The 24,553-nt window shown below is 44.0% G+C and overlaps 1 protein-coding gene across 1 annotated transcript in view; it reads right to left on the bottom strand.

Annotated features, from left to right (window-relative positions):
- The window catches only part of itga11b (integrin, alpha 11b), a 108,201-nt gene that overhangs the window by 57,838 nt on the left and 25,810 nt on the right, over window positions 1-24,553 (bottom strand). The window contains exon 4 of the mRNA XM_055932982.1: window positions 21,798-21,909. Within this exon, the coding sequence (XP_055788957.1) occupies window positions 21,798-21,909 (112 nt within the window). The remainder of the gene's footprint in view (window positions 1-21,797; window positions 21,910-24,553) is intronic.

Raw genomic sequence — 24,553 nt, forward strand, 5'->3', positions numbered from 1 at the left:
TAACAAAACCTTTTGATATTGCCAATCATTTCAATGACTATTTCAATAGTAAAATGGAATAACTCAGAATCTAAATGACAACACTGAACGGTGAATCATCATATTTTTGCATAAAATGTATAATAATGAAAGAGAAGGATTGCTGTTTTGAAATTGGACAAGTTAGTGTGAATTTGGTCAAGTTAGTTAATGATAAGTCACCGTGTACTGTATATCTTGATGGGAAACACCATTATCCCAGAAACCCAAGACCCACTCCAATTTGCATACCTCCCCTACAGATCCACAGATGATGCAATCTCTATTCCCCTCCACACTGTCCTTTCCCACCTGGACAAAAGGAACAGCTATGTGAGAATGCTATTCATTGACTACAGCTCAGCGTTCAACACCATAGTGCCCTCAAAGCTCATCAATAAGCTAAGGACCCTGGGACTAAACACCTCCCTCTGCAACTGGATCCTGGACTTCCTGACGGGCCGCCCCAAGGTGGTAAGGGTAGGTAACAACATCCGCCCAGCTGATCCTCAACCCTTAGGGATGCGTGCTCAGTCCCCTCCTGTACTCCCTGTTCACTCATGACTGCACGGCCAGGCACGACTCCAACACCATCATTAAGTTTGCCGATGACACAACAGTGGTAGGCCTGATCACCGACAACGACGAGACAGCCTACAGGGAGGAGGTCAGAGACCTGGCTGGGTGGTGCCAGAATAACAACCTCTCCCTCAACGTGAGCAAGACTTAAGGAGATGATTGTGGACTACAGGAAAAGGAGGACCGAGCACCCATTCTCATCAACGGGGCTGTAGTGGAGCAGGTTGAGAGCTTCAAGTTCCTTGGTGTCCACATCAACAACAAACTAAAATGGTCCAAACATACCAAGACAGTCTGAAGAGGGCACAACAAAGCCTATTTCCCCTCAGGAAACGAAAAAGATTTGTCATGGGTCCTGAGATCCTCAAAAGGTTCTACAGCTGCAACATCGAGAGCATCCTGACTGGTTGCATCACTGCCTGGTACGGCAATTGCTCGGCCTCTGACCGCAAGGCACTACAGAGGGCAGTGCGTACGGCCCAGTACCTCACTGGGGCTAAGCTGCTTGCCATCCAGGACCTCTACACCAGGCGGTGTCAGAGGAAGGCCCTAAGAATTGTCAAAGACCCCAGCCACCCCAGTCATAGACTGTTCTCTCTACTACCGCATGGCAAGCGTTACCGGAGTGCCAAGTCTAGGACAAAAAGGCTTCTCAACAGTTTTTACCCCCAAGACATAAGACTCCTGAACATGTAATCAAATGGCTACCTGGTCTATTTGAATTGTGTGCCCCCCCCAACCCCTCTTTTTACGCTGCTGCTACTCTGTTTATCATATATGCATAGTCACTTTAACTATACATTCATGTACATACTACCTCAATTGGGCCGACCAACCAGTGCTCCCACACATTGGCTAACCACGCTATCTGCATTGTGTCCCGCCACCCACCACCCGCCAACCCCTCTTTTATGCTACTACTACTCTCTGTTCTTCATATATGCATAGTCACTTTAACCATATCTACATGTACATACTACCTCAATCAGCCTGACTAAACGGTGTCTGTATGTAGCCTCGCTACGTTTATAGCCTCGCTACTGTATATAGCCTGTCTTTTTACTGTTGTTTTATTTCTTTACTTACCTATTGTTCACCTAATAGCTTTTTTGCACTATTGGGTAGAGCCTGTAAGTAAGCATTTCACTGTAAAGTCTACACCTGTTGTATTCGGCGCACGTGACAAATAAACTTTGATTTGGTTTTAATCACCACGAAAACACAGCGAAGGCTGGTCAAGCAACAAAACCAGCACCTATGCTGCTCTATGCTGTTTTTCTTCAGCAGATTAGACAGAGTGTGGGGGTGTCCGAGACTCTTTCTCAATCTTTCCTTAATTCCTCACATCCTCTCTCCTCACCTTCTTCTTAAAGGGCTCCTGAGTGGCGCAGCGGTGTAAGGCATTGCATCTCAGTGTAAGAGGCGTCACTACAGTCCCAGGTAAAAAACCAGGCTGAATCACATCAGGCTGTGATTGGGAGCCCCATAGGGTGGCACATGATTGGCCCAGCATCATCTGGGGTAGGCCGTCATTGTAAATAAGAATTTGTTCTTAACTGGCTTTCCTAGTTACATTTTTTTATTAGACTTTGAACTGACGCAAGGAGATAGGATCCAAGGAATCAAGGAAAGACAAATTGAAATAGAGCCTGGAATGACTAAAACAGCAAAGGATGAAGGCAAATATTTTCTATGTCAACAAGAGAGAATAGACAGAGGACAGTGTGGTGAAGTACTAATTCAGTGAGAGGCGTGGAGGCCATTTGCCCTGTCAACCTCAGGCCTTTACTATAAATATTACCGTTATTACAAACATAAGATGGAGTCTCCTGGAGTCCACACTTCAGTGGTATTTAAACCTACAGTATGACAGCCAGAGACAAGAAGGCCTTATCTACTGGTATTCCAGCCAATTTCCAGAGGAGCTGCTAAAACGATCAGCGGTGAGCCTGTTATTAAAGTTAGAACCGAGCTATTAGTGTCAAAAGGAGAGGGTAATAGTGCTAAATGGGGCCTTGGGCAAAATGGTGCTGGGGAAATGCCTGAATCACGTTGGAGTTTGATGCCATAGCAAAGAAGACCTAACCAGCAATCTGCTCTTATTTAACATTCAGATCAAATGGGCCGGGGAGTGATGGGAAACTACACCCAAATCCTCAGCCTACATATATCTGCATGCATGCATAGATCTGTGTGTTTGTATACAGTAATGAATCCGCATTCCCCCCATACGTTCCACTCATATAGTGTGAGTAGTTCACAGCTCTGTGGTATTAATATGTTTTTTGAACACTATAATTTATTTACAAGCATGATAGCTGTACTTTTAGTTGCTGTTTTACTCAGGTTGTTGGCCATTAGCTAATCGGCGTTTCTCGATGAGTTCAAAGCACGTGAATGCATCCAACTGGTATTTAAGACTTCACAACTAGTAAATTCCCAGCTCCTGCTTTTCCCTAGTCTCTCCCTAGTCTCTCTTTTTCTCACCCTCCTGGTTTTGGCCCTTGCCTGTCCTGACTCTGTGCCCGCCTGCCTGACCCTGAGCCTGCCTGCCGTCCTGTACCTTTGCCCCTACTCTTGGTTACCGACCTCTGCCTGACGTGACCCTGAGCCTGACTGCAGTCCTGTACCTTTGCCTCACTACTCTGGATTATCGAGTTTGCTTGGTCGCAAATGGGTCTTCCAAATGGACAATGACCCCAAGCATACTTCCAAAGTTGTGGCAAAATGGCTTAAGGACAACAAAGTCAAGGTATTGGAGTGGCCATCACAAAGACCTGACCACAATCCTATGGAAAATGTGTGGGCAGAACTGAAAAAGCATTTTCGAGCAAGGAGGCCTACAAACCTGACTCAGTTATACCAGCTCTGTCAGGAGGAATGGGCCAAAATGTACCCAACTTATTGTGGGAAGCTTGTGGAAGGCTACCCGAAACGTTTGACCCAAGTTAAACGATTTAAAGGCAATACCCACTGGGAATGTGATGAAAGAAAATAAAGCTGAAATAAATTATTCTCTCTACTATTATTCTGACATTTCATATTCTTAAAATAAAGTGGTGATCCTAACTGACCTAAGACAGGGAATTTTTACTAGGATTAAATGTCAGGAATTGTGAAAAGCTGAGTTTAAATGTATTAGGTTAAAACTTCTTCAGGCTGCAGGGTGAATATTGAAAAAACTGGAAAATATGTGCACATTTTCAAACGGCCTCTTAAGAAATTTTTTATTTTACAATATGCATATATTTACTACTGTTGGATAGATAACAGTCTATAGTTTCTAAAAAGGTTTGAATTATTTCTCTAAGTCGAACAGAAATATTTTTACAGCCATTTTCCCAGCCGAATTGAGATTTCCAAAATGCGATGTGTCTCTTTAAGACCTTGTCTATAAAAGGTCATTACACTTAGGACCGTAGAAACACGTCATACGCCTTCATCAGGGTGTAATGCGGAAGTGAGAATTGAAAGGAGTCGAATATCTCGTCCATGGACTGAATACCACACCTTCTTGTGAGACCTGCGCAGTTAAAAAAAAATTCCGGGCGCGAGGCAGAATTTGGTCTCGGCTACTGGAAGAAGGTCGATAAAGGTGAATATGATCTCTGACTTCGATATTATTTGATACATGTCACAAAATCATCCTAAAGTATGTTTTTTCAATATACTTTAATTATATTATTGCAATTTATTCTGGACTTTAGATGTGATGCGACGGAATAATTTTTTGAAGAAAGACAGATTAGCGCCGCACGGCCATTGTGCTTGCTAACCAAAGAGGGAAATAGTTCGTTCTGGAACCCAACTAAAGACTGTACTGGACATTGGACCCCGTTACAACATTCTGATGGAATATCAACAAAGATAAGGACCCAATTTGGGATGCTTTTTCATATAACTGTCGAACTGTTCAATGCTAACTGTGCTAACTGTGCTAGGCTAGCGCTTGACTAGAATCAATGCTGCCTTATGCTAGCTTATGTTGTTAGCTAATATAACGATATATTGTGTTTTCGCTGTAAAACACTTCAAAAATCGTAAATATTGGCTCTATTCACACGATATCTGTCTTTCATTAGCTATCCACCATATGTTTTTCTGAAATGTTTTATGAGGTGTAATTAGTAGTCGACGTTGGTGTCTGTATTTTCTCTGGCTACTCCCGTCTGGATTCAGACTGTAGCTATGTGGTAGCAATTATGGTAGCATCAATGTAAAACTGATTTATAGCTAAAATATGCACTTTTTATGAACAAAACATAGATTTATTGTGTAACATGTTATATGACTGTCATCTGAGGTAGTTTTTTATGGGTTCTTTAGGTTGGTTTTAGTTTATTTCGGTTGGCTTGTGCATGCTACTTGAATCATAATTCATACATCATAATCATATTCATACGTGTCTGTCCACTTTTGTATTTGGTGGTGAGCTAACATAAATATATGTGGTGTTTTCTCTGTAAAACATTAAAAAAATCGGACATGTTGGCTGGATTGACAAGATGTTTATCTTTCAAATGCTGTATTGGACTTGTTAATGTGTGAAAGTTAAATATTTAAAAAAAATAGATTTTGAATTTCGCGCCCTGCAGCTGTTGTCATTTTCGTTCCGACGTCGGGCTTGCAGCCCAAACAGGTTTGGTGTATGTAAACTTCCGACTTCAACTGTACATACGAGATGAGTAATGCAAGATACGTAAACATTATTAAAGTGACAAAAAGTATTTCAGATTGATTAGCAGTCTTTTTTTTATGTTCCTGATAAGTCGATATTTCATTTGAGGCGGGAGTAGAGAACGTACACGCAGCTGTCTGGTGTCAGACTCATTTGACACAATAACAACATGAGCTCAACTGATGGGTATGCTACAAAGTAGGATCAATGAGTTAGCAAGCTAACTTTTACAAACAACCAGAAATAACAGTTGATTTTCTGGTTTGGTTCATTAAGAAAGCTAAATATAGATACAGTGCATTCGGAAAGTATGAGGACCCCTTGACTTTTTCCACATTTTGTAACGGTACAGCCTTATTCTCATCAATCTACACACATCACCCCATAATGACAAAGCAAAAAAAAAATGAAATGTAACAATTACATAAGTTTTCAGACCCTTTACTCAGTACTTTTTTGAAGCACATTTGGGGGTGATTACAGCCTTGAGTCTTCTTGGGTATGACGATACAAGCCTGGCACACCTGTATTCAAGGTGTTTCTCACATTCTTCTCTGCAGATCCACACAAGCTCTGTCAGGTTGGATGGGGAGCGTCTCTGCACAGCTATGTTCAGGTCTATCCAGAGATTTTCAATCAAGTGTAAGTGTCAATTGGGTTCATGTCTGGACTCTGGCTGGGCCTTTCAAGGACATTCAGAGACTTGTCCCGAAGCCACTCCTGCATTGTCTTGGCCCTGTGCTTAGAGTCGTTGTCCTGCTTCACAGTAGGGATGGTTTCATCCAGGTTTCTGCCAGGTTTCCTCCAGACGTGACGCTTGGCAATCAGGCCAAAGAGTTCAATCTTGGTTTCATCAGACTAGAGAATCTTGTTTCTAATGGTCTGAGACTCCTTAGGTACCTTTTGGCAAACTCCAAGCAGGCTGCCATCTGCCCTTTATTGAGGAGTGGCTTCCATCTGGTCACTCTACCATAAAGGCCTGATTGGTGGCGTGCTGCAGAGATGGTTGTCCTTCTGGAAGGTTCTCCCATCTCCACAGAGGAACTCTGGAGCTCTGTCAGACTGACCATCGGGTTCTTGGTCACCTCCCTGATGAAGGCCCTTCTCCCCCGACTGCTCAGTTCGGCCAGGCAGCCAGCTCTAGGAAGAGTCTTGGTGGTTCCAAACTTCTTCCATTTAAGAATGATGTTGGCCACTGTGTTCTTGGGAACCTTCAATGCTGCAGACATTTTTTGGCACCCTTCCCCAGATCTGTGACTCGAACACAATCCTGTATCAGAGCTCTACGGACAATTCCTTTGACCTCATGGCTTGGTTTTTGCTCTGTCATGCACTGTCAACTCTGGGACCTTATATATACAGGTGTGTGCCTTTCCAGATCAAGTCATATCAATTGAAATACCACAGGTGGACTCCAATCAAGTTGTAGAAACATCAAGGATGATCAATGGAAACAAGATAAACATGAGGTCAATTTCGAGTCTCATAGCAAAGGGTCTGAATAATTATGTAAATAAGTTCTGCTTCGTCATTAGGGGGTATTGTGTGTAGAATAATGAGGGAAAACATTTATTTTGTCCAGTTTAGAATAAGGCTCTAATGCAACAAAATGTGGAAAAGTTAATCTTTCTAAAAGCTTATCTTTTTTTAAATGTTAAAGTTATTTCAGAATATTCATGCAAGTTAGTTGGCTAACTCCTTGATCTTGCTTTGAAGTTTACCCCTCTTGCTGGTTTATTCTTGTGAGGTTTTAGTTGCAAGCAAGTTTGTCTTAACACGCAGGTGCAGGCAATCTCCCATTGGCACAGTTTTAAGAAATCCTTCGCTTACGCGTAGCTACGCGTTAAGTTCTGCCCGTAGTTTGCAGTCCACCCGCTAAGTCACGGACCAAAATCAAACACAGAGATCAAAGGAACAAACAGACTAAACAAACAGATTCACGCAGCGCTGCAAACATCTGCCACCTCTCAGCATGATCTTCCCTTTGACTCAAAGGTCAAAGGCGTCTGACCCCATTACGCAACGCTCTGATGCTTTTGGCTTCTCGTCTGCGGTAGCAGAGAATGTGGGAGATGACAGCCCAAATGTCAGTCAGCTGGATAGCAGATGACTAGGAGAGCGTAAATGGCCAATGGTATTTGGCTGTGATATTCAACACTCACATTTGAATGGCAACTATTCATATATAAAAGACAGAGGCCATTAAGGTTTTAATGGGATCCTTGGTGTAAATATCGAGGAAACAAGTTTGCATATGTTACTCTGGGCTGTTTATTAAGTGCAAACTACATTTCAAAGTATTAAACATAGTTTAATTTACCTTTACTTAACTAGGCAAGTCAGTTATGATCAAATTCTTATATTCAATGAGAGCCTAGGAACAGTGGGTTAACTGCCTTGTTCAGGGGCAGAACAACAGATTTTTACCTTGTCAGCTCAGGGATTCGATCTTGCAACCTTTCAGTTACTAGTCCAACGCTTTATCCATTAGGCTACCTGCCGCCCCGTAATGTAATGTCTGCCTAAAAGAATATGCGCCAGTTGACTCCACATACTTTTTGCATGTCACGCCTATACGAAGGTCCCCTGGCTCAAATTGAAAACTATGGATGTATTCATTAGTCAGATTCAGTTGCAAAACATTTAGTTTGTTGCAAACCGTTTACTGTTTACTGCTCAGTGATACGGAAAGGAAGGGGTTGTTACTTCACAAGCAGAGCCTGGAGTGTATTCATTAGTTTTTCTTTTGGAGTAAATGGTTTCCGTTGCAAAACGTTTTGCAACAGACGAAACATTTTGCAACGGAATCCGACTAATAAATACACCCCAGGCTCTGCTTGTGAAGTAACAACCCCTTCCTGTATCACTGAGTAGTTTGTTTTTCTCCCCCTTCTAATCGGCCAGTGATGGGATGCACAGAAGGGGGCTTGGGAATAAACGACCACAACACATACTTTCCAGAGTCATCAAAAGCCTCTGGGATGCTTGCGAACAGGTTGCTAGACAAAGACAAATAGTTTCCACTTATTTACCTGTGACTTCATAGGGCAAAATATTTTGCAATCCTGGAAGAACCGCAAGATATTCCTCATGGCTGAAAGACTTCCAGTCTGAAAACAGTAACAATACCTGGAATGTTACTCAATCTCGGCCGTCTTGAGGATGAAACCTTCTCATCCAAGACCCCTGACTAAAAGTTAAGCTAGCAGCTTTTAAACTGTGATGTTTACAAATTATAATTGATCACAATAATAGTTGAACAAAAACAACCAGCTGGAGACAGATTTAAATCATGCTCCTTTCCACAAGCTCACTTCGGTAAAGGACATAAAGTCCATTCCTGTGGAGAGTAGCAGCAGTTGAGAGCCATAAAGATGAGGGATGTGATATTCTTTCAGGCTAGACTCATACCTCACTGACAGCAGACATTAAGAGGAAAGGAAAGTCAGCCTGGCATCGAAGAGTTAACATATACTGAACAAAAATAGAAACACAACATGTAAAGTGTTGGTCCCATATTTCATGCGCTGTAATAAAAAATCCCAGAAATGTCCCACACACACAAAAAGCTTATTTATCTCATTTTGAGGACAAAATTGTTTACATCCCTGTTAGTGAGCATTTTTCATTTGCTAAGATCATCCATCCACCTGACAGGTGTGGCATATCGAGAAGCTGATTAAACAGCATGCTCATTATACAGGTGCACCTTGTGCTGGGGACAAAAAAAGGCCACACTAAAATGTGCAGTTTTGTCACACAACACAATGCCACAGATGACTCAAGTTTTGAGGGAGCGTGCAATTGCCATGCTGACTGCAGAAATGTCCATCAGAGCTGTTGTCAGAGAATTGAATGTTAATTTCTCTATCATAAGCCGCCTCCAACGTCAAAATGTGCATGTGTCTGCTCAAACGGTCAGAAACAGACTCCATGAGGGTGGTATGAGGGCCCGACGTCCACAGGTGGGGGTTGTGCTTACAGTCCAACACCGTGCAGGACGTTTGGCATTTGCCAGAGAACACCAAGATTGGCAAATTCGCCACTGGCGCCCTGTGCTCTTCACAGATGAAAGCAGGTTCACACTGAGCACATGAGCACATGTGACAGACGTGACAGAGTCTGGAGACGCCGTGGAGAACGTTCTGCTGCCTGCAACATCCTCCAGCATGACCGGTTTGGCGGTGGGTCACTCATGGTGTGGGGTGGCATTTTTTTGTGGGGCTGCACAGCCCTCCATGTGCTCGCCAGAGGTAGCCTGACTGCCATTAGGTACCGAGATGAGATCTTCAGACCCCTTGTGAGACCATATGCTGACACATGCACATTTGTGGCCTGCTGGAGGTCATTTTGCAGGGCTCTGGCAGTGCTCCTCCTTGCACAAAGGCGGAGGTAGCGGTCCTGCTGCTGGGTTGTTGCCTTTGGCCTCCTCCACGTCTCCTGATGTACTGGCCTGTCTCCTGGTAGCGCCTCCATGCTCTGGACACTACGCTGACAGACACAGCAAACCTTCTTGCCACAGCTCGCATTGATGTGCCATCCTGGATGAGCTGCACTACCTGAGCCACTTGTGTGGGTTGTAGACTCCGTCTCATGCTACCACTAGAGTGAAAGCACCGCCAGCATTCAAAAGTGACCAAAACATCAGCCAGGAAGCATAGGAACTGAGAAGTGGTCTGTGGTCACCACCTGCAGAACCACTCCTTTATTGGGGGTGTCTTGCTAATTGCCTATAATTTCCACCTTTTGTCTATTCCATTTGCACAACAGCATGTGAAATTTATTGTCAATCAGTGTTGCTTCCTAAGTGGACAGTTTGATTTCACAGAAGTGTGATTGACTTGGAGTTACATTGTGTTGTTTAAGTGTTCCCTTTATATTTTTGAGCAGTGTATTTAAATTGACTGATTTCCTTATATGAACTGTATCTCAGTAAAATTGTTGAAATTATTGTGTGTGTTACGTTTATAATTTTGTTCAGTTTAACATAAATCTGTGAGACACAAAGTAGTATGATATGTTACATTTGGCCTGGTTACATAGGAAAGACGGTTACTTAAAACCTCATAAACGTAATCTCCATAATCCCAAAAAATAACCATTTATCAGGAGGGCCATTAACAATAACTAGTGACACTGCATACTCCAAGAAAGTAAAAAATCTCACCTTTCTGGTACAACAGTTAAAAATTGCTGAGGTATAGTCACTTGAGGACACAAACTCAAGTACACAGTACAAATATGATGAAAATATGATGGAAAGTATAGTATAATCAATTTATAATTTATACGTTTTCACCTTCCTTACAACTGTAAAATGCATATTTGTATATTTAGTGTCACAGAAAATGTGCATCATTTCTAACTGTCTCTCTTGATCAAAATGTCTGCCCCAATTGCTGTGAACATCTCAAAGAGCTCTAGCTTGGCTTCCTGAACTCGTTAGGAACTCGCCTTTCCCTCATCAATCTACACACAATACCCCATAATGATAAAGGAAAAAACGTTTTTTAGAAATGGAAGTATGACATTTACATAAGTATTTAAGACCCTTTACTCAGTACTTTCTTGAAGCACCTTTGGCAGCGATTACAGGCTTGAGTCTTTTTGGATATGACGCTACACGCTTATTTGAGGTGCTTTTCCCATTCTTCTCTGCAGATCCTCTCAATCTCTGTCAGGTTGGATGGGGAGCGTTGCTGCACAGCTATTTTCAGGTTTCTCCAGAGATGTTCGATGGGGTTCAAGCCCGGGCTCTGGCTGGGCCACTCAAGGACATTCAGAGACTTGTTCCGAAGCAACTCCTGAATTCTCTTGGCTTTGTGCTTAGTCGTTGTCCAGTTTGAAGGTGAACCTTCACCCCAGTCTGAGGTCCTGAGCGCCTTGGATCATGTTTTCATCAAGGATCTATCTCTACGTTGCACAGTTCATCTTTCCCTCAATCCTGACTAGTCTCCCAGTCCCTGCCACTGCACAACATCCCCACAGCATGATGCTGCCACCACTATGCTTCACCGTAGCGATGGTGCCAGGTTTCCTCCAGACGTGACGCTTGGCATTCAGGCCAAAGAGTTCAATCTTGGTTTCATCAGACCAGAGAATCTTGTTTCTCATGGTCTGAGAGTCCTTTAGGTACCTTTTGTCAAACTCCAAGCGGGCTGTCATGTGCCTTTACCGAGAAGTGGCATTTGTCCGGTCACTCTACCGTAAAGACCTGATTGGTGGAGTGCTGCAGAGATGGTTGTCCTACTGGAAAGCTCTCCCATCTCCACAGAGGAACTCTGGGGCTCTGTCAGAGTGACCCTCGGATTCTTGGTCACCTCCCTGAACAAGGCCCTTCTCCCCTGATTGCTCAGTTTGGCCATGTGGCCAGCTCTGGGAAGAGTCTTGGTGGTTCCAAACTTCTTCAATTTAAGAATGATGTTGGCCACTGTTCTTGGGGACCTTCAATGCTGCCGACATTTTTTGGTACCCTTCCCCAGATCTGTGCCTCGACACAATCCTGTCTCGGAACTCTACGGACAATTCCTTCGACCTCATGGCTTGATTTTTGCACTGACATGCACTGTCAACTCTAGGACCTTATATAGACAAGTGTGGGCCTTTCCAAAATCATGTCAAATCAATTAAATTTACCACAGGTGGACTCCAATCAAGTTGTAGAAACTTCTCATGGATCAAATCAAATCAAATTGTATTAGTCACATACACGTGTTTAGCAGATGTTATTATAGGTGTTGTGAAACGCTTGTGCTTCTAGCACAAGTGCAGTAATATCTGACAAGTAATATCTAACAATGTCACAACATATACACAATACACACAAATCGAATTAAGGAATGGAATTAAGAATATATACATATATGAACGAGCAATGTCAGAGCGGCATGACCTAAGATACAGTAGAATAATATAGATTACAGTATATACATATGAGATGAGTAACACAAGATGTGTAAACATTATTAAAGTGAATAAGATACAGTAGAATATTATAGAATACAGTATATAAATATGATATGAGTAATGCAAGATATGTAAACATTATCAAAGTGACTAGTGTTCCATTACTTAAAGTGGCCAGTGATTTCTAGTCTATGTCTATAGGCAGTAGCATGTAATGTGCTAGTGGTGGCTGTTTAACAGTCTGATTGCCTTGAGATAGAAGCTGTTTTTCAATCTCTCATTGCCGGTGGTTGATGTCCTTGATGATCTTTAAGGCCTTCCTGTGACATCGGGTTCTGTAGGTGTCCTGGAGGGCAAGTAGTTTTCCCCCAGTAATGCGTTGGGCAGACCACATCACCCTCTGGAGAGTATTGCAGTTGCGGGCGGTGCAGTTGCCGTATCAGGCGGTGATACAGCCCGACAGGATGCTCTCAATTGTGCATGTGTAAAAGTTTGTGAAGGTTTTAGGTGCCAAGACAAATTTCTTCAGCCTCCTGAGGTTATAGAGGCTCTATTGCACCTTCTTCACCATGCTGTCTATGTAGATCGTCCATTTCAGTTTGTCAGTGATGTGTACACCAAAGAACATGAAGCTTTTCCCTTCTCCACTGTGGTCCCGTCGATATGGATAGGGTGGTGCACCCTCTGCTGTTTCCTGAAGTTCACATTCATCTCCTTTGTTTTATTGACGTTGAGTGATAGGTTATTTTCCTGGCACAACACTCCCAGAGCACCCACCTCCTCCCTGTTGGCAGAAGTGAGTTCTACAGGGCGATAGTCATTTAGTTCAGTTACCTTTTCTTTCTTGGGTACAGGAACAATGGTGGCCATCTTGAAGCATGTGGGGATAGCAGACTGGGACAGGGAGAGATTGAATATGCTCGTAAACTCACCAGCCAGCTGGTCCGGTAATGCTCTGAGGATGGGGAAGGAGGGCGGGGGAGAGCCTTGTAAGCATCCTGGAAGTTTGAATAGCAGTGGTCGAGTGTTTTACCCGCTCGAGTACAACAGTCAATATGTTGATAGAACTTCGGCAGCCTTGTCCTCAAATTTGCTTTGTTACAATCCCCAGCTACAATAAATGCAGCCTCAGGATATGTGGATTCCAGTTTTCATAAAGTGGGGTGGAGTTCTTTGAGGGCCGTCGTGGTATCGGCTTGAGGGGGGATATACACGGCCATGGCTATGACCGAGGAGAATTCTCTTGGGAGATAATACGGTCGACATTTGATTGTGAGGTATTCTAGGTTGGGTGAACAAAAGGACTTGAGATCCTCTATGTTACTACAATTAGTAGGTAATTATGAAACACGCACCTCCGCACTTCTGCTTCCCGGAGAGATATTTATTCCTGTCTGCACGATGAACTGATAATCCCTCTGGCTGGACCAATTTCGACAGAATATCCCCAGAGAGCCTTGTTTCCGTGAAACAAAGTGTGTTACAGGCCCTGATGTCTCTCTGGAAAGAAATCCTTGCCCTGAGCTCGTCAACTTTGTCATCCAAAGACTGAACATTAGCGAGTAATATACTCGGAAGCGGTGGGTGGTGTGCGAGCCTCCTAAATCGAACCAGCAGGCCGCTCCGAGTGCCTCTCTTCTGCCAGCGATGTTTTGGGTAGGCCTCTGGAATCAGTTCAATTGCCCTGGGGAGAGCGAACAAAGGATCTGCTTTCGGGGAAGTCATATTTCTGGTCGTAATGCTGGTTGTTCTGGTAAGTTACCGCCGCTCTAATATCTAATAGTTCTTCCCTGCTGTATGTAATGACCCAAAACATTTCCTGAGCTAATAATGTAAAAAATAATACATTCAAAAATAAAATACCGCAAAGTTTCCTCAGAGCTAGTCGCGAGGATGATCGATGGAAACAGGATGTACCTGAGCTCTCATAGCAAAGGGTCTGAATACTTATGTACATATCTGTTTCTGTTTCTTACTTTCTATACATTTGAAAAAATGTATAAAAACCTGTTTGTTTTCGCTTTGTCATTATGAGGTATTGTGTGTCGATTGATGAGGAAAATGTTTTATTTAATCCTTTTTAGAATAAGCCTGTCACGTAACGAAATGTAGAAAAAGTCAAGGGGTCTGAATACTTTCCGAACGTACTGTATTCCTGTGTCCGTAAGAATCAGGGCTACCGCTCAATGCAAGTCATTTCGATCTATGGTTTCCACATATCGATTTCTAAGTGAAAGTACCAGAACCACACAGGTCCACAAAACAGGGGACTTTACATATAATTAAGCCAAAAATGAAAGGAGAGAGATTGGTCATGACTCGAATGTCTAAGCAACTACTTAGCATGTTAGCTAACCACTAACCCCAACTCCTAACTCTAACCCCTAACCTTAACCTCTAACCCCTAGCCTAGCTAACGTTAGCCACAACAATGTGGAGTTCATAACATATTGTACGAATTTGCAATTTATAACATATCATACTAAATGGATGATGGACATCCACACTTGAATATATACCATACAAAATGTAACGTATCATACTAAATAGAGGGAGACAGATTTACGTTAACTATGTGACACCTATCCCTGTGTCCAGGTTGGCAAAACACCCAGTGCCATAGAGACCCATTGGTGGTGTGTGTGGGTGGATGTGTGTGTGCTAGTGTGTGCGCCTGCATGTATGCATGTACACGTGCACATTGTGTATGATGAAGCAGGGAAAAGCTAGCTAGAGGCATATGGATTTCACATTTCCACTTGTACAATATGAAAACATAATTTCAACGAAAGATGACCATAAATAATCTCCAATGTACGAGAGAGATGTTACACTTATTTTTTAAATATTTTTATTTATTCACTTTATTTATTCAGGGTAGCTTAATTGAGACCAGGGTTTCATACACAAGGGTTTCATTCAACAAATTAATCACTACAATCAATTGAAACAACTGCCATCCTCAAAAAATGTATTCAACACCGGAGTCCTAAACTGCCCTAGCGACACAAGGGAATCAAGATGCAAGGGATTTTGTAGGTTATTCCAACAATGGGGGGCACTAAAACTAAAGGAGCATTTCCCTAAATTGGTCGCTAGCTCATTCTTTTATACGTTAGCAACGAAGTTAGGTCAGTTGGAAGTTTGTGTAGTAGAGCTTTGTAAACAAAAAGGTTATAATGAAGTAATCTACGGGACTTTAACAAGGACCAGCCAACCTTTTGATACAAGATGCAGTATTAAACTCACCTGTGATAAAGCGAAGGGAGCTATGGTAGAAGGCATTCAAAGGTTTAAGAGTAGAGGCTGCTACAATATGGTGTCACCATAGTCAAGAACTGGCAGGAAATTTGACTGTACAATCTGCTTCCTGATATTTAGGTGAGAGGAAATATCTATTTTAAAAAAATGATCCCACTTTAAAATCGTAGCTTTTTAACTAGCTCATGCATATGTTTTTTAAACATGAAGTCTTTGTCAATCCAAATGCCAAGATATTTATAGACGTGAACCCGATCGATGGGGGAAACATCCAATTAATAAATATGTAGTTCATCTGAAAATGTTTTGAGAGAATTAGAGAACGACATATATTTAGTCTTGCCCTCATTAAGTACAGGTTATTAATTTAAAAAACAAACAGGGCTTTCTCTAAGGCAACAAAGTCACATTGCAACTCTAACATAGCCTTTAACAGATAGATCAATATTATTTATATAAGTAGTAAAGAGAACCGGTCCCAGTACTGACCCCTGCGGTACACCTTTGGTAATATCCAGGAAACTAGACTTGACGCCATCAGAAATCATTATTTGAGTCTTATCTGACAGATAATTCTCAAACCACAGGCAAGACGCCTGGTAGTGGGAAACATCTCAGCTCCAGGCAACATCTCAGCTCCTGTTCTGATGTGTGTGACTGTATGGAGTCTGTTGGGAGGAACAAAATCCTACTGATATCCAGGGGTACTGTCACGTTCCTGACCTGTTTTCCTTTGTTTTGTATTCATTTTAGTTGGTCAGGGCGTGAGTTGGGTGGGTTTGTCTATGTTTGTATTTCTATGTGGGGTTTTGTGTTCGGCCTGGTATGATTCTCAATTAGAGACAGGTGTGTATTGTTTGTCTCTAATTGAGAGTCATACAAAGGCAGCCAGGGTTTCACTGGTGTTTTGTGGGTGTTTGTTCCTGTGTCAGTGTTTGGGCCACACAGGACGGTTGAAGGTTTGTTAGTTTGTTGTTTTGTAGTTTTGTAGTGTCGTGTTTGCTGTTTTCATTAAAAGTATGATTAATCACCAATCCGCATCTTGGTCCTATCCATGCTCCTCCTCGTTTGAGGAGGAGAACAACATTGACTGCCTTAACAGAAACACCCACCACAAGAGGACCAAGCGGAGTGGAGAAGGGCAGCGACAGCAGCAGAGACAGACAGAGGAATGGACATGGGAAGACGTCTTGAACGGCAAGGGTTGCTACACATGGGAGGAGATCCTGGCTGGAAAGGATCGCCTCCCATGGGAACAGCTGGAGGCAGCGAGGAGAGCAGAGGCAACCGGAGAGAGGAGCCGAAGGTATGAGGGTACGCGGCTAGCACGGAAGCCCGAGAGGCTCACCCAAAAATTTCTTGGGGGGGGGCTAAAGGGGAGTGTGGCGAAGCCGGGTTGGATACCTGAGCCAACTCCCCGGGCTTGCCGTGGAGTGAGAGGGCGTCGTACTGGTCAGACACCGTGTTATGCGGTAAAGCGCACGGTGTCCCCAGTACGCGTGCTTAACCCAGTGCGGGCTATTCCACCTTGCCGCACTGGGAGGGCTAGGTTGGGCATCGAGCCGGATGCCATGAAGCCGGCCCAACGTATCTGGCCTCCAGTACGTCTCCTCGGGCCGGCGTACATGGCACCAGCCTTACAGGTGGTGTCCCCGGTTCGCTTGCATAGCCCAGTGCGGGCTATTCCACCTCGCCGCACTGGCAGGGCTACGGGGTCCATTCAACCTGGTAAGGTTGGGGAGGCTCGGTGCTCAAGAGCACGTGTCCTCCATCACGGTCCGGTATATCCGGCGCCACCTTCCCACCCCAGCTCAGTACCACCAGTGCCTACACCACGCACCAGGCTTCCAGTGCATCTCCAGAGCCCTGTTCCTCTTCCACGTACTCTCCCTATGGTGCGTGTCTCCAGCCCGGTGCCTCCAGTTCCGGCACCACGCACCAAGCCTCCTGTGCGTCTCCAGAGCCCTGGACGCACTGTTCCTTCTCCCCGCACTCGCCCTGAGGTGCGTGCCCTCAGCCCGGTACCTCCAGTTCCGGTACCACGCACCAGGCCTAGAGTGCGCCACGAGAGTCCAGTGTGCCCTGTTCCTGTTCCCCGCACTCGCCCTGAGGTGCGTGCCCTCAGCCCGGTACCTCCAGTTCCGGTACCACGCACCAGGCCTATAGTGCGTCTCAGCCGGCCAGAGTCTGCCGTCTGCCCAGCGGTGCCTGAACGGCCCGTCTGCCCAGCTCCGTCTGAGCCATCTGTCTGCCCAGCGCCGTCTGAGCCATCTGTCTGCCCAGCGCCGTCTGAGCCATCTGTCTGCCCAGCGCCGTCTGAGCCATCTGTCTGCCCAGCGCCGTCTGAGCCATCTGTCTGCCCAGCGCCGTCTGAGCCATCTGTCTGCCCAGCGCCGTCTGAGCCATCTGTCTGCCCAGCACCATCTGAGTCAGCCGTCTGCCACGAGCCATTAGAGCCGCCCGTCTGTCCCGAGCCAGTAGAGCCGTCCGTCAGTCAGGAGCCGCTAGAGCCGTCCGTCAGTCAGGAGCTGCCAGAGACGCCCGCCAGTCAGGAGCTGCCAGAGACGCCCGCCAGTCAGGAGCTGCCAGAGACGCCCGCCAGTCAGGAGCTGCCAGAGACGCCCGCCAGTCAGGAGCTGCCAGAGACGCCCGCCAGTCAGGAGCTGCCAGAGACGCCCGCCAGTCAGGAGCTGCCAGAGACGCCCGCCAGTCAGGAGCTGCCAGAGACGCCCGCCAGTCAGGAGCTGCCCGCCAGTCAGGAGCTGCCCGCCAGTCAGGAGCTGCCCGCCAGTCAGGAGCTGCCCTACAGTCAGGAGCTGCCCTACAGTCCGGAGCTGCCCTACAGTCCGGAGCTGCCCTACAGTCCGGAGCTGCCCTACAGTCCGGAGCTGCCACTCAGCCCGGACCTGCCGGAGTCCCTCAGCCAGGACCTGCCGGAGTCCCTCAGCCAGGACCTGCCGCCCCTTATCCCGGTGCTGCCCCTTGTCCCGGTGCTGCCCCTTGTCCCGGTGCTGCCCCTTGTCCCGGTGCTGCCCCTTGTCCCGGTGCTGCCCCTTGTCCCGGTGCTGCCCCTTGTCCCGGTGCTGCCCCTTGTCCCGGTGCTGCCCCTTATCCCGGTGCTGCCCCTTCATTTAGGTGGGGTTAGTGGGAGGGTGGTCATTGGGAGGGGGATAAAGAAGCGGGGATTGATTATGGTGGGGTGGGGACCTCGTCCACCGCCAGAGCCGCCACCGTGGACAGACGCCCACCCAGACCCTCCCCTAGACTTTGTGCTGGTGCGCCCGGAGTTCGCACCTTAAGGGGGGGGTTCTGTCACGTTCCTGACCTGTTTTCCTTTGTTTTGTATTCATTTTAGTTGGTCAGGGCGTGAGTTGGGTGGGTTTGTCTATGTTTGTATTTCTATGTGGGGTTTTGTGTTCGGCCTGGTATGATTCTCAATTAGAGACAGGTGTGTATTGTTTGTCTCTAATTGAGAGTCATACAAAGGCAGCCAGGGTTTCACTGGTGTTTTGTGGGTGTTTGTTCCTGTGTCAGTGTTTGGGCCACACAGGACGGTTGAAGGTTTGTTAGTTTGTTGTTTTGTAGTTTTGTAGTGTCGTGTTTGCTGTTTTCATTAAAAGTATGATTAATCACCAATCCGCATCTTGGTCCTATCCATGCTCCTCCTCGTTTGAGGAGGAGAACAACATTGACTGCCTTAACAGGTACTCTTCTTTCATCCAAATACAGTGCTTTCAGAAAGTATTCACATCCCTTGACTTTTTCCACATTTTGTATTAGAGCCTGAATTTTAAATGGATTAAATTGAGATTGTGTTTCACTGGCCTACACAAAATACCACATTATGTCAAAGTGGAATTATGTTTTAGACATTTCTTTTTATAAAAAAAGAAAAGAAAAGTATTCTACCCTTTTTGTTATGGCAAATTTGCCTAACAAGTTGCATAATACGTATCATGGACTCACTCTGTGTACAATAATAGAGTTTAACATGATTTTTGAATGAATAACTCATTGTCACGGCCGTCGTTGTAGGAAGTGGACCAAAGTGCAGTGTGGTGAGCGTACATATTCCTTTTATTATAGAAAATGACGCCAACAAAACAACAAACTAAGAAAAACAACCGTGAAGCTTACAGGGCTAAGTGCCACTAACAAAGTCAACTACCCACAACGAAAGGAGGGAAAAAGGGCTACCTAAGTATGGTTCCCAATCAGAGACAACGATAGACAGCTGTCCCTGATTGAGAACCATACCCGGCCAAAACATAGAAACACAAAATCATAGAAAACAAAACATAGAATGCCCACCCCAAATCACACCCTGACCAAACCAAATAGAGACATAAAAAGGCTCTCTAAGGTCAGGGCGTGACACTCATCTCGTTACCATCTATGTTACCCCACACATACAATTATCTGTAAGGTCCCTCAGTCGAGCAGTGAATTTCAAACACAGATTCAACCACAAACACCAGGGAGGCTTGCCAATGCCTCGCAAAGGAGGGCACCTATTGGTAGATGAGTAAAAAAAAAAAACAGACATAGAATATCCATTTCATCATGGTGAAGTTATTAATTACACTTTGTATCAATACACCCAGTCACTACAAAGAAACAGGCGTCCTTCCTATCTCAGTTGCCGGAGAGGAAGAAAACCTCTCAGGGATTTCACCATGAGGCCAATGGTGACTTTAAAACAGTTAGAGTTTAATGGATGTGGAGAAAACTGAGGATTGTGCAACATTGTAGTTACTCCACAATACTAACCTATATGACAGAGTATATGACAGGAAGCCTGTACAATAAGAAACTAAAGTAAAACTGCAAAAAATGTGGCAAAGAAAGGAATGTTATGTTCTGAATACAAAGTGTTGTGTTTGGGGCAAATCCAACACATCACATCACTGAGTAATACCCTTCATATTTTCAAGCATAGTGGTGGCTACATCATGTTAGGGTATACTTGTCATCGGCAAGGACTAAGGAGTTTTTTAGGATAAAAAGAAACGTAATAGAGCTAAGCACAGGCAAAATCCTAGAGTAAAACCTGGTTCAGTCTGCTTTCCAACAGACAATGAGGGACAAATTCACCTTTCAGCAGGACAATTACCTAAAACACTAGCCCAAATATTGACTGGAGTTGCTTACCAAGACAACATTGAATGTTTCTGAGTGGCCTAGTTACAGTTTTGTGCAAATATTGTACAATCCAGGTGTGCAAAGCTCTTAGAAACTTACCCTTAAAGACTCACAGCAGAAATCACTGCCAAAGGTGATTCTAACATGTATTGACTCAGGGATGTGAATACTTATCTAAATAAGATTATCTGTATTTCCTATCAAAAAATAAATACATAAAAAAATAAAAGCATGTTTTTACATTGTCATTATGGGGGTACTGTAAATTGGTGAGAGAAAAACATACTTCATCCATTTTTATTTCAGGCTGTAACACAACAAAATGTGGAATAAGTCAAGGGGTATGAATACTTTCTGATTCGTTGACACGCAATGAGAGGACAGCACTATGTTTTCTGGAAGAGGTACAAACCCACTAAGCAAGGACAGACTTTTTTTATGCAGTCTGGACCGGTCTTGATTTCAACATCTATGTTTGGTTCAGATTTGGTCCTGTCCTGCCTTGTTTTGGCGCAAACATAGATGTCTATGATAGGTTCCGATTTGGTCCGGTCCTGAACAAATCTGAACCAAGCATAGACATCTATGTTTCACAAGTTTGAACAGCACAGTACAGTACTGTGGAGGTCAGCAGAGTACAGGACATTACAATAAAGAAAAGCAAAGTATAGTTTACTCTAATGTAGTGTACTCTACTGAATTAAGCTGTACTGGACTGAATAAAACTATTGTACTGTACTTTTCTCTTCTGAATTAAACTTTACTGTATTGTACCGCACTCCACTGTACTCAAATGTACTCTACTGAATAAAACTCTGTCCTGTACCATACTATACTGTACTCCACTGTGCTGAACTGTGCTATGCCGTACTGTGCTGAAGATTTGGTCTGGTCCGGACCGACCACATTTTTTCTTGTTTTGGGCGGACCTCAAAATACGTATTTTAAACATCAGGAAAACACGTATTTTCACCTTTCATTCAGAACCTAAAATGAACTTAACTTCAACGCCTGGAAAATACATCTTGTAGACATCCTTTCAACTTCATTTTGCTTGCTGGGAAGAGTAATAACCTTGTCCAAAGCTTTGGGTGAGATGAAATCCACGTTTTCTTTTCATTTTACAGTGATTGGAAGACTGAGTGGGGAGGAAGTGATAGTGATTTAGAGTGGAAATGTGAGAGAGAGAGAGACTAGAAAGAGTGTGTCTTACCACTTCCGTCCTCCTGCCTCATGCTGCTGCACTGTGTACCCGAACTGGGCCTCTTTGGAACCTTCAATGATCTTGTACTTCTTTGTGTCAAAATTGAAGCAGTGCCGAAGGCCTAGGAACACACACAAAACATTGTATAAGCATTTAAAAGATGAAGTACACCGAATGAATGTAATTGCACCACTATTGCGTTGAATCTCACACTCAACGGGCTTACCAACCACTTGCACAGTGAGAGGAGCAAACTTACCAGTAACATTTTACAATAAGTTGCTCCTATTAATATGTAACTACCCAGTAATAACTGTAGTAATAATAGTAGTTTCATAGATGTTATTAAGTAATTACATGGTAATAAGGTTGTGTAGCTATCAAGTATTACACATTTGGAACACGAAATGTGTCATTATCAATCAATCAATCAATTTTATTTTATATAGCCCTTCGTACATCAGATAATATCTCGAAGTGCTGTACAGAAACCCAGCCTAAAACCCCAAACAGCTAGAATGCAGGTGTAGAAGCACGGTGGCTAGGAAAAACTCCCTAGAAAGGCCAAAACCATTACACATTCACTTGCTGAAGGTTAGTCCACATGTGTAACTACTGATGTTATGAAACATTTTCTTGTTCCACTATGTAACTAATGTTTTGTAATTACACGCATGAAATCAAAAAGAAGTAACAGAGACAAATGGAAACAAATTTATGTTGATTTGGTACTCAAGCGTCAATACTTCTCCCAACACTGTCAACCAAGAGTCAAGACTAAACCAATTCACCTTGGTGGTGTGCAGACTGGTTTAATATTATTCTTAATTATTTCGCACAAACCAGAAAAAAATGCCACAATATGTCTGTGAAACTATATATTCACAGTATTATGAAAGAATTATGGTTTATTTGGTAGCATTTCGCTGATTTTACTAATTGCATTAGTACTGTACACAGTTAGAGGTGCTCTATTTGATAGATTCCCCCGCTCCCCCTACCTCAGGCTTCCAGTGGGGAGATCTGAGGTCAACCTACCCCCGCTCCCCTCCCCATCTCGTACTTCTGAGTGGGAGACCTTCCCAGGCAGTAGCCTGCCTAGCTTACAAACTAGAATCAGGGTGCCTACTCCGACATAGTTAATTGACCCACAGTCCTACACGGTGACATGATATCATTGATGTGACGTGCAAATTAGCGATAGAAAACCTGATCGTGACAATGTCACCATTCCAAAAAATGTTGGTGCGTTGCCCCGTGCCGCGCCCGGCAAGATGCCGCCCCGGGCGGCTGCCCATATCGCCTATACTTAAATTCGCCACTGACTCCAACCAAAATCTGACCTTGTTACACATAACTACATGGTCCCACTACTATCGAATCCACATATAATACCAGGATTGATAAATAGGCTAGGAGCTTATTTTCAATTAGTTTATTTCTATATTATGACCTGGCTCAAAAGCTATGGAGTTTTTAAAAATATTACCTTTATGTGACTAGAAACAGTGGTCGCTCAGGGGGAGAACGACAGATTTTTACCATGTCAGCTTGGGGATTTGATCTTGCAACCTTTCAGTTCCTAGTCCAACACTCTAACCACTAGCCTACTTGCCAGATAAACTTACATAGGATATACTTGTAATTATCGTGTACCTACCCAGTAGTAGGAAACTTAATGTAGAGTGAAACCCAGTTGGGTGTAACCTTTATAATTACTATGTAGTTTAAATGTAACAACCTTTGCAGACAATAGGCTAACATTAGGTATAACCCATTTAGTTACTTTGTGCTTACAATGTAGCAAATCTTTAACAACCAACTTACTTGTAATTACAATGTTGGTACAAGGGATATTTTTTATTTTTTATTTTTTTATTTCACCTTTATTTAACCAGGTAGGCTAGTTGAGAACAAGTTCTCATTTGCAACTGCGACCTGGCCAAGATAAAGCATAGCAGTGTGAACAGACAACAACACAGAGTTACACATGGAGTAAACAATAGACAAGTCAATAACATGGTAGAAAAAAGAGAATCTACATACAATGTGTGCAAAAGGCATGAGGTAGGCAATAAATCGAATAATTACAATTTAGCAGATTAACACTGGAGTGATAAATCATCAGATGATCATGTGCAAGAAGAGATACTGGTGTGCAAAAGAGCAGAAAAGTAAATAAATAAAAGCAGTATGGGGGTGAGGTAGGTAAATTGGGTGGGTAGTTTACAGATGGACTATGTACAGCTGCAGCGATCGGTTAGCTGCTCGGATAGCAGATTTTTAAAGTTGTTGAGGGAGATAAAAGTCTCCAACTTCAGAGATTTTTGCAATTCGTTCCAGTCGCAGGCAGCAGAGAACTGGAAGGAAAGGCGTCCAAATGAGGTTTTGGCTTTAGGGATGATCAGTGAGATACACCTGCTGGAGCGCGTGCTACGGGTGGGTGTAGCCATCGTGACCAGTGAACTGAGATAATGCGGCACTTTGCCTAGCATAGCCTTGTAGATGACCTGGAGCCAGTGGGTCTGACGACGAACATGTAGCGAGGGCCAGCCGACTAGGGCATACAGGTCGCAGTGGTGGGTCGTATAAGGTGCTTTAGTAACAAAACGGATGGCATTGTGATAAACTGCATCCAGTTTGCTGAGTAGAGTATTGGAAGCTATTTTGTAGATGACATCGCCGAAGTCGAGGATCGGTAGGATAGTCAGTTTTACTAGGGTAAGTTTGGCGGCGTGAGTGAAGGAGGCTTTGTTCCGGAATAG

This window comes from Salvelinus fontinalis, chromosome 9 (assembly GCF_029448725.1).
Source record: "Salvelinus fontinalis isolate EN_2023a chromosome 9, ASM2944872v1, whole genome shotgun sequence".
In the NCBI taxonomy this organism is placed as follows: domain Eukaryota; kingdom Metazoa; phylum Chordata; class Actinopteri; order Salmoniformes; family Salmonidae; genus Salvelinus; species Salvelinus fontinalis.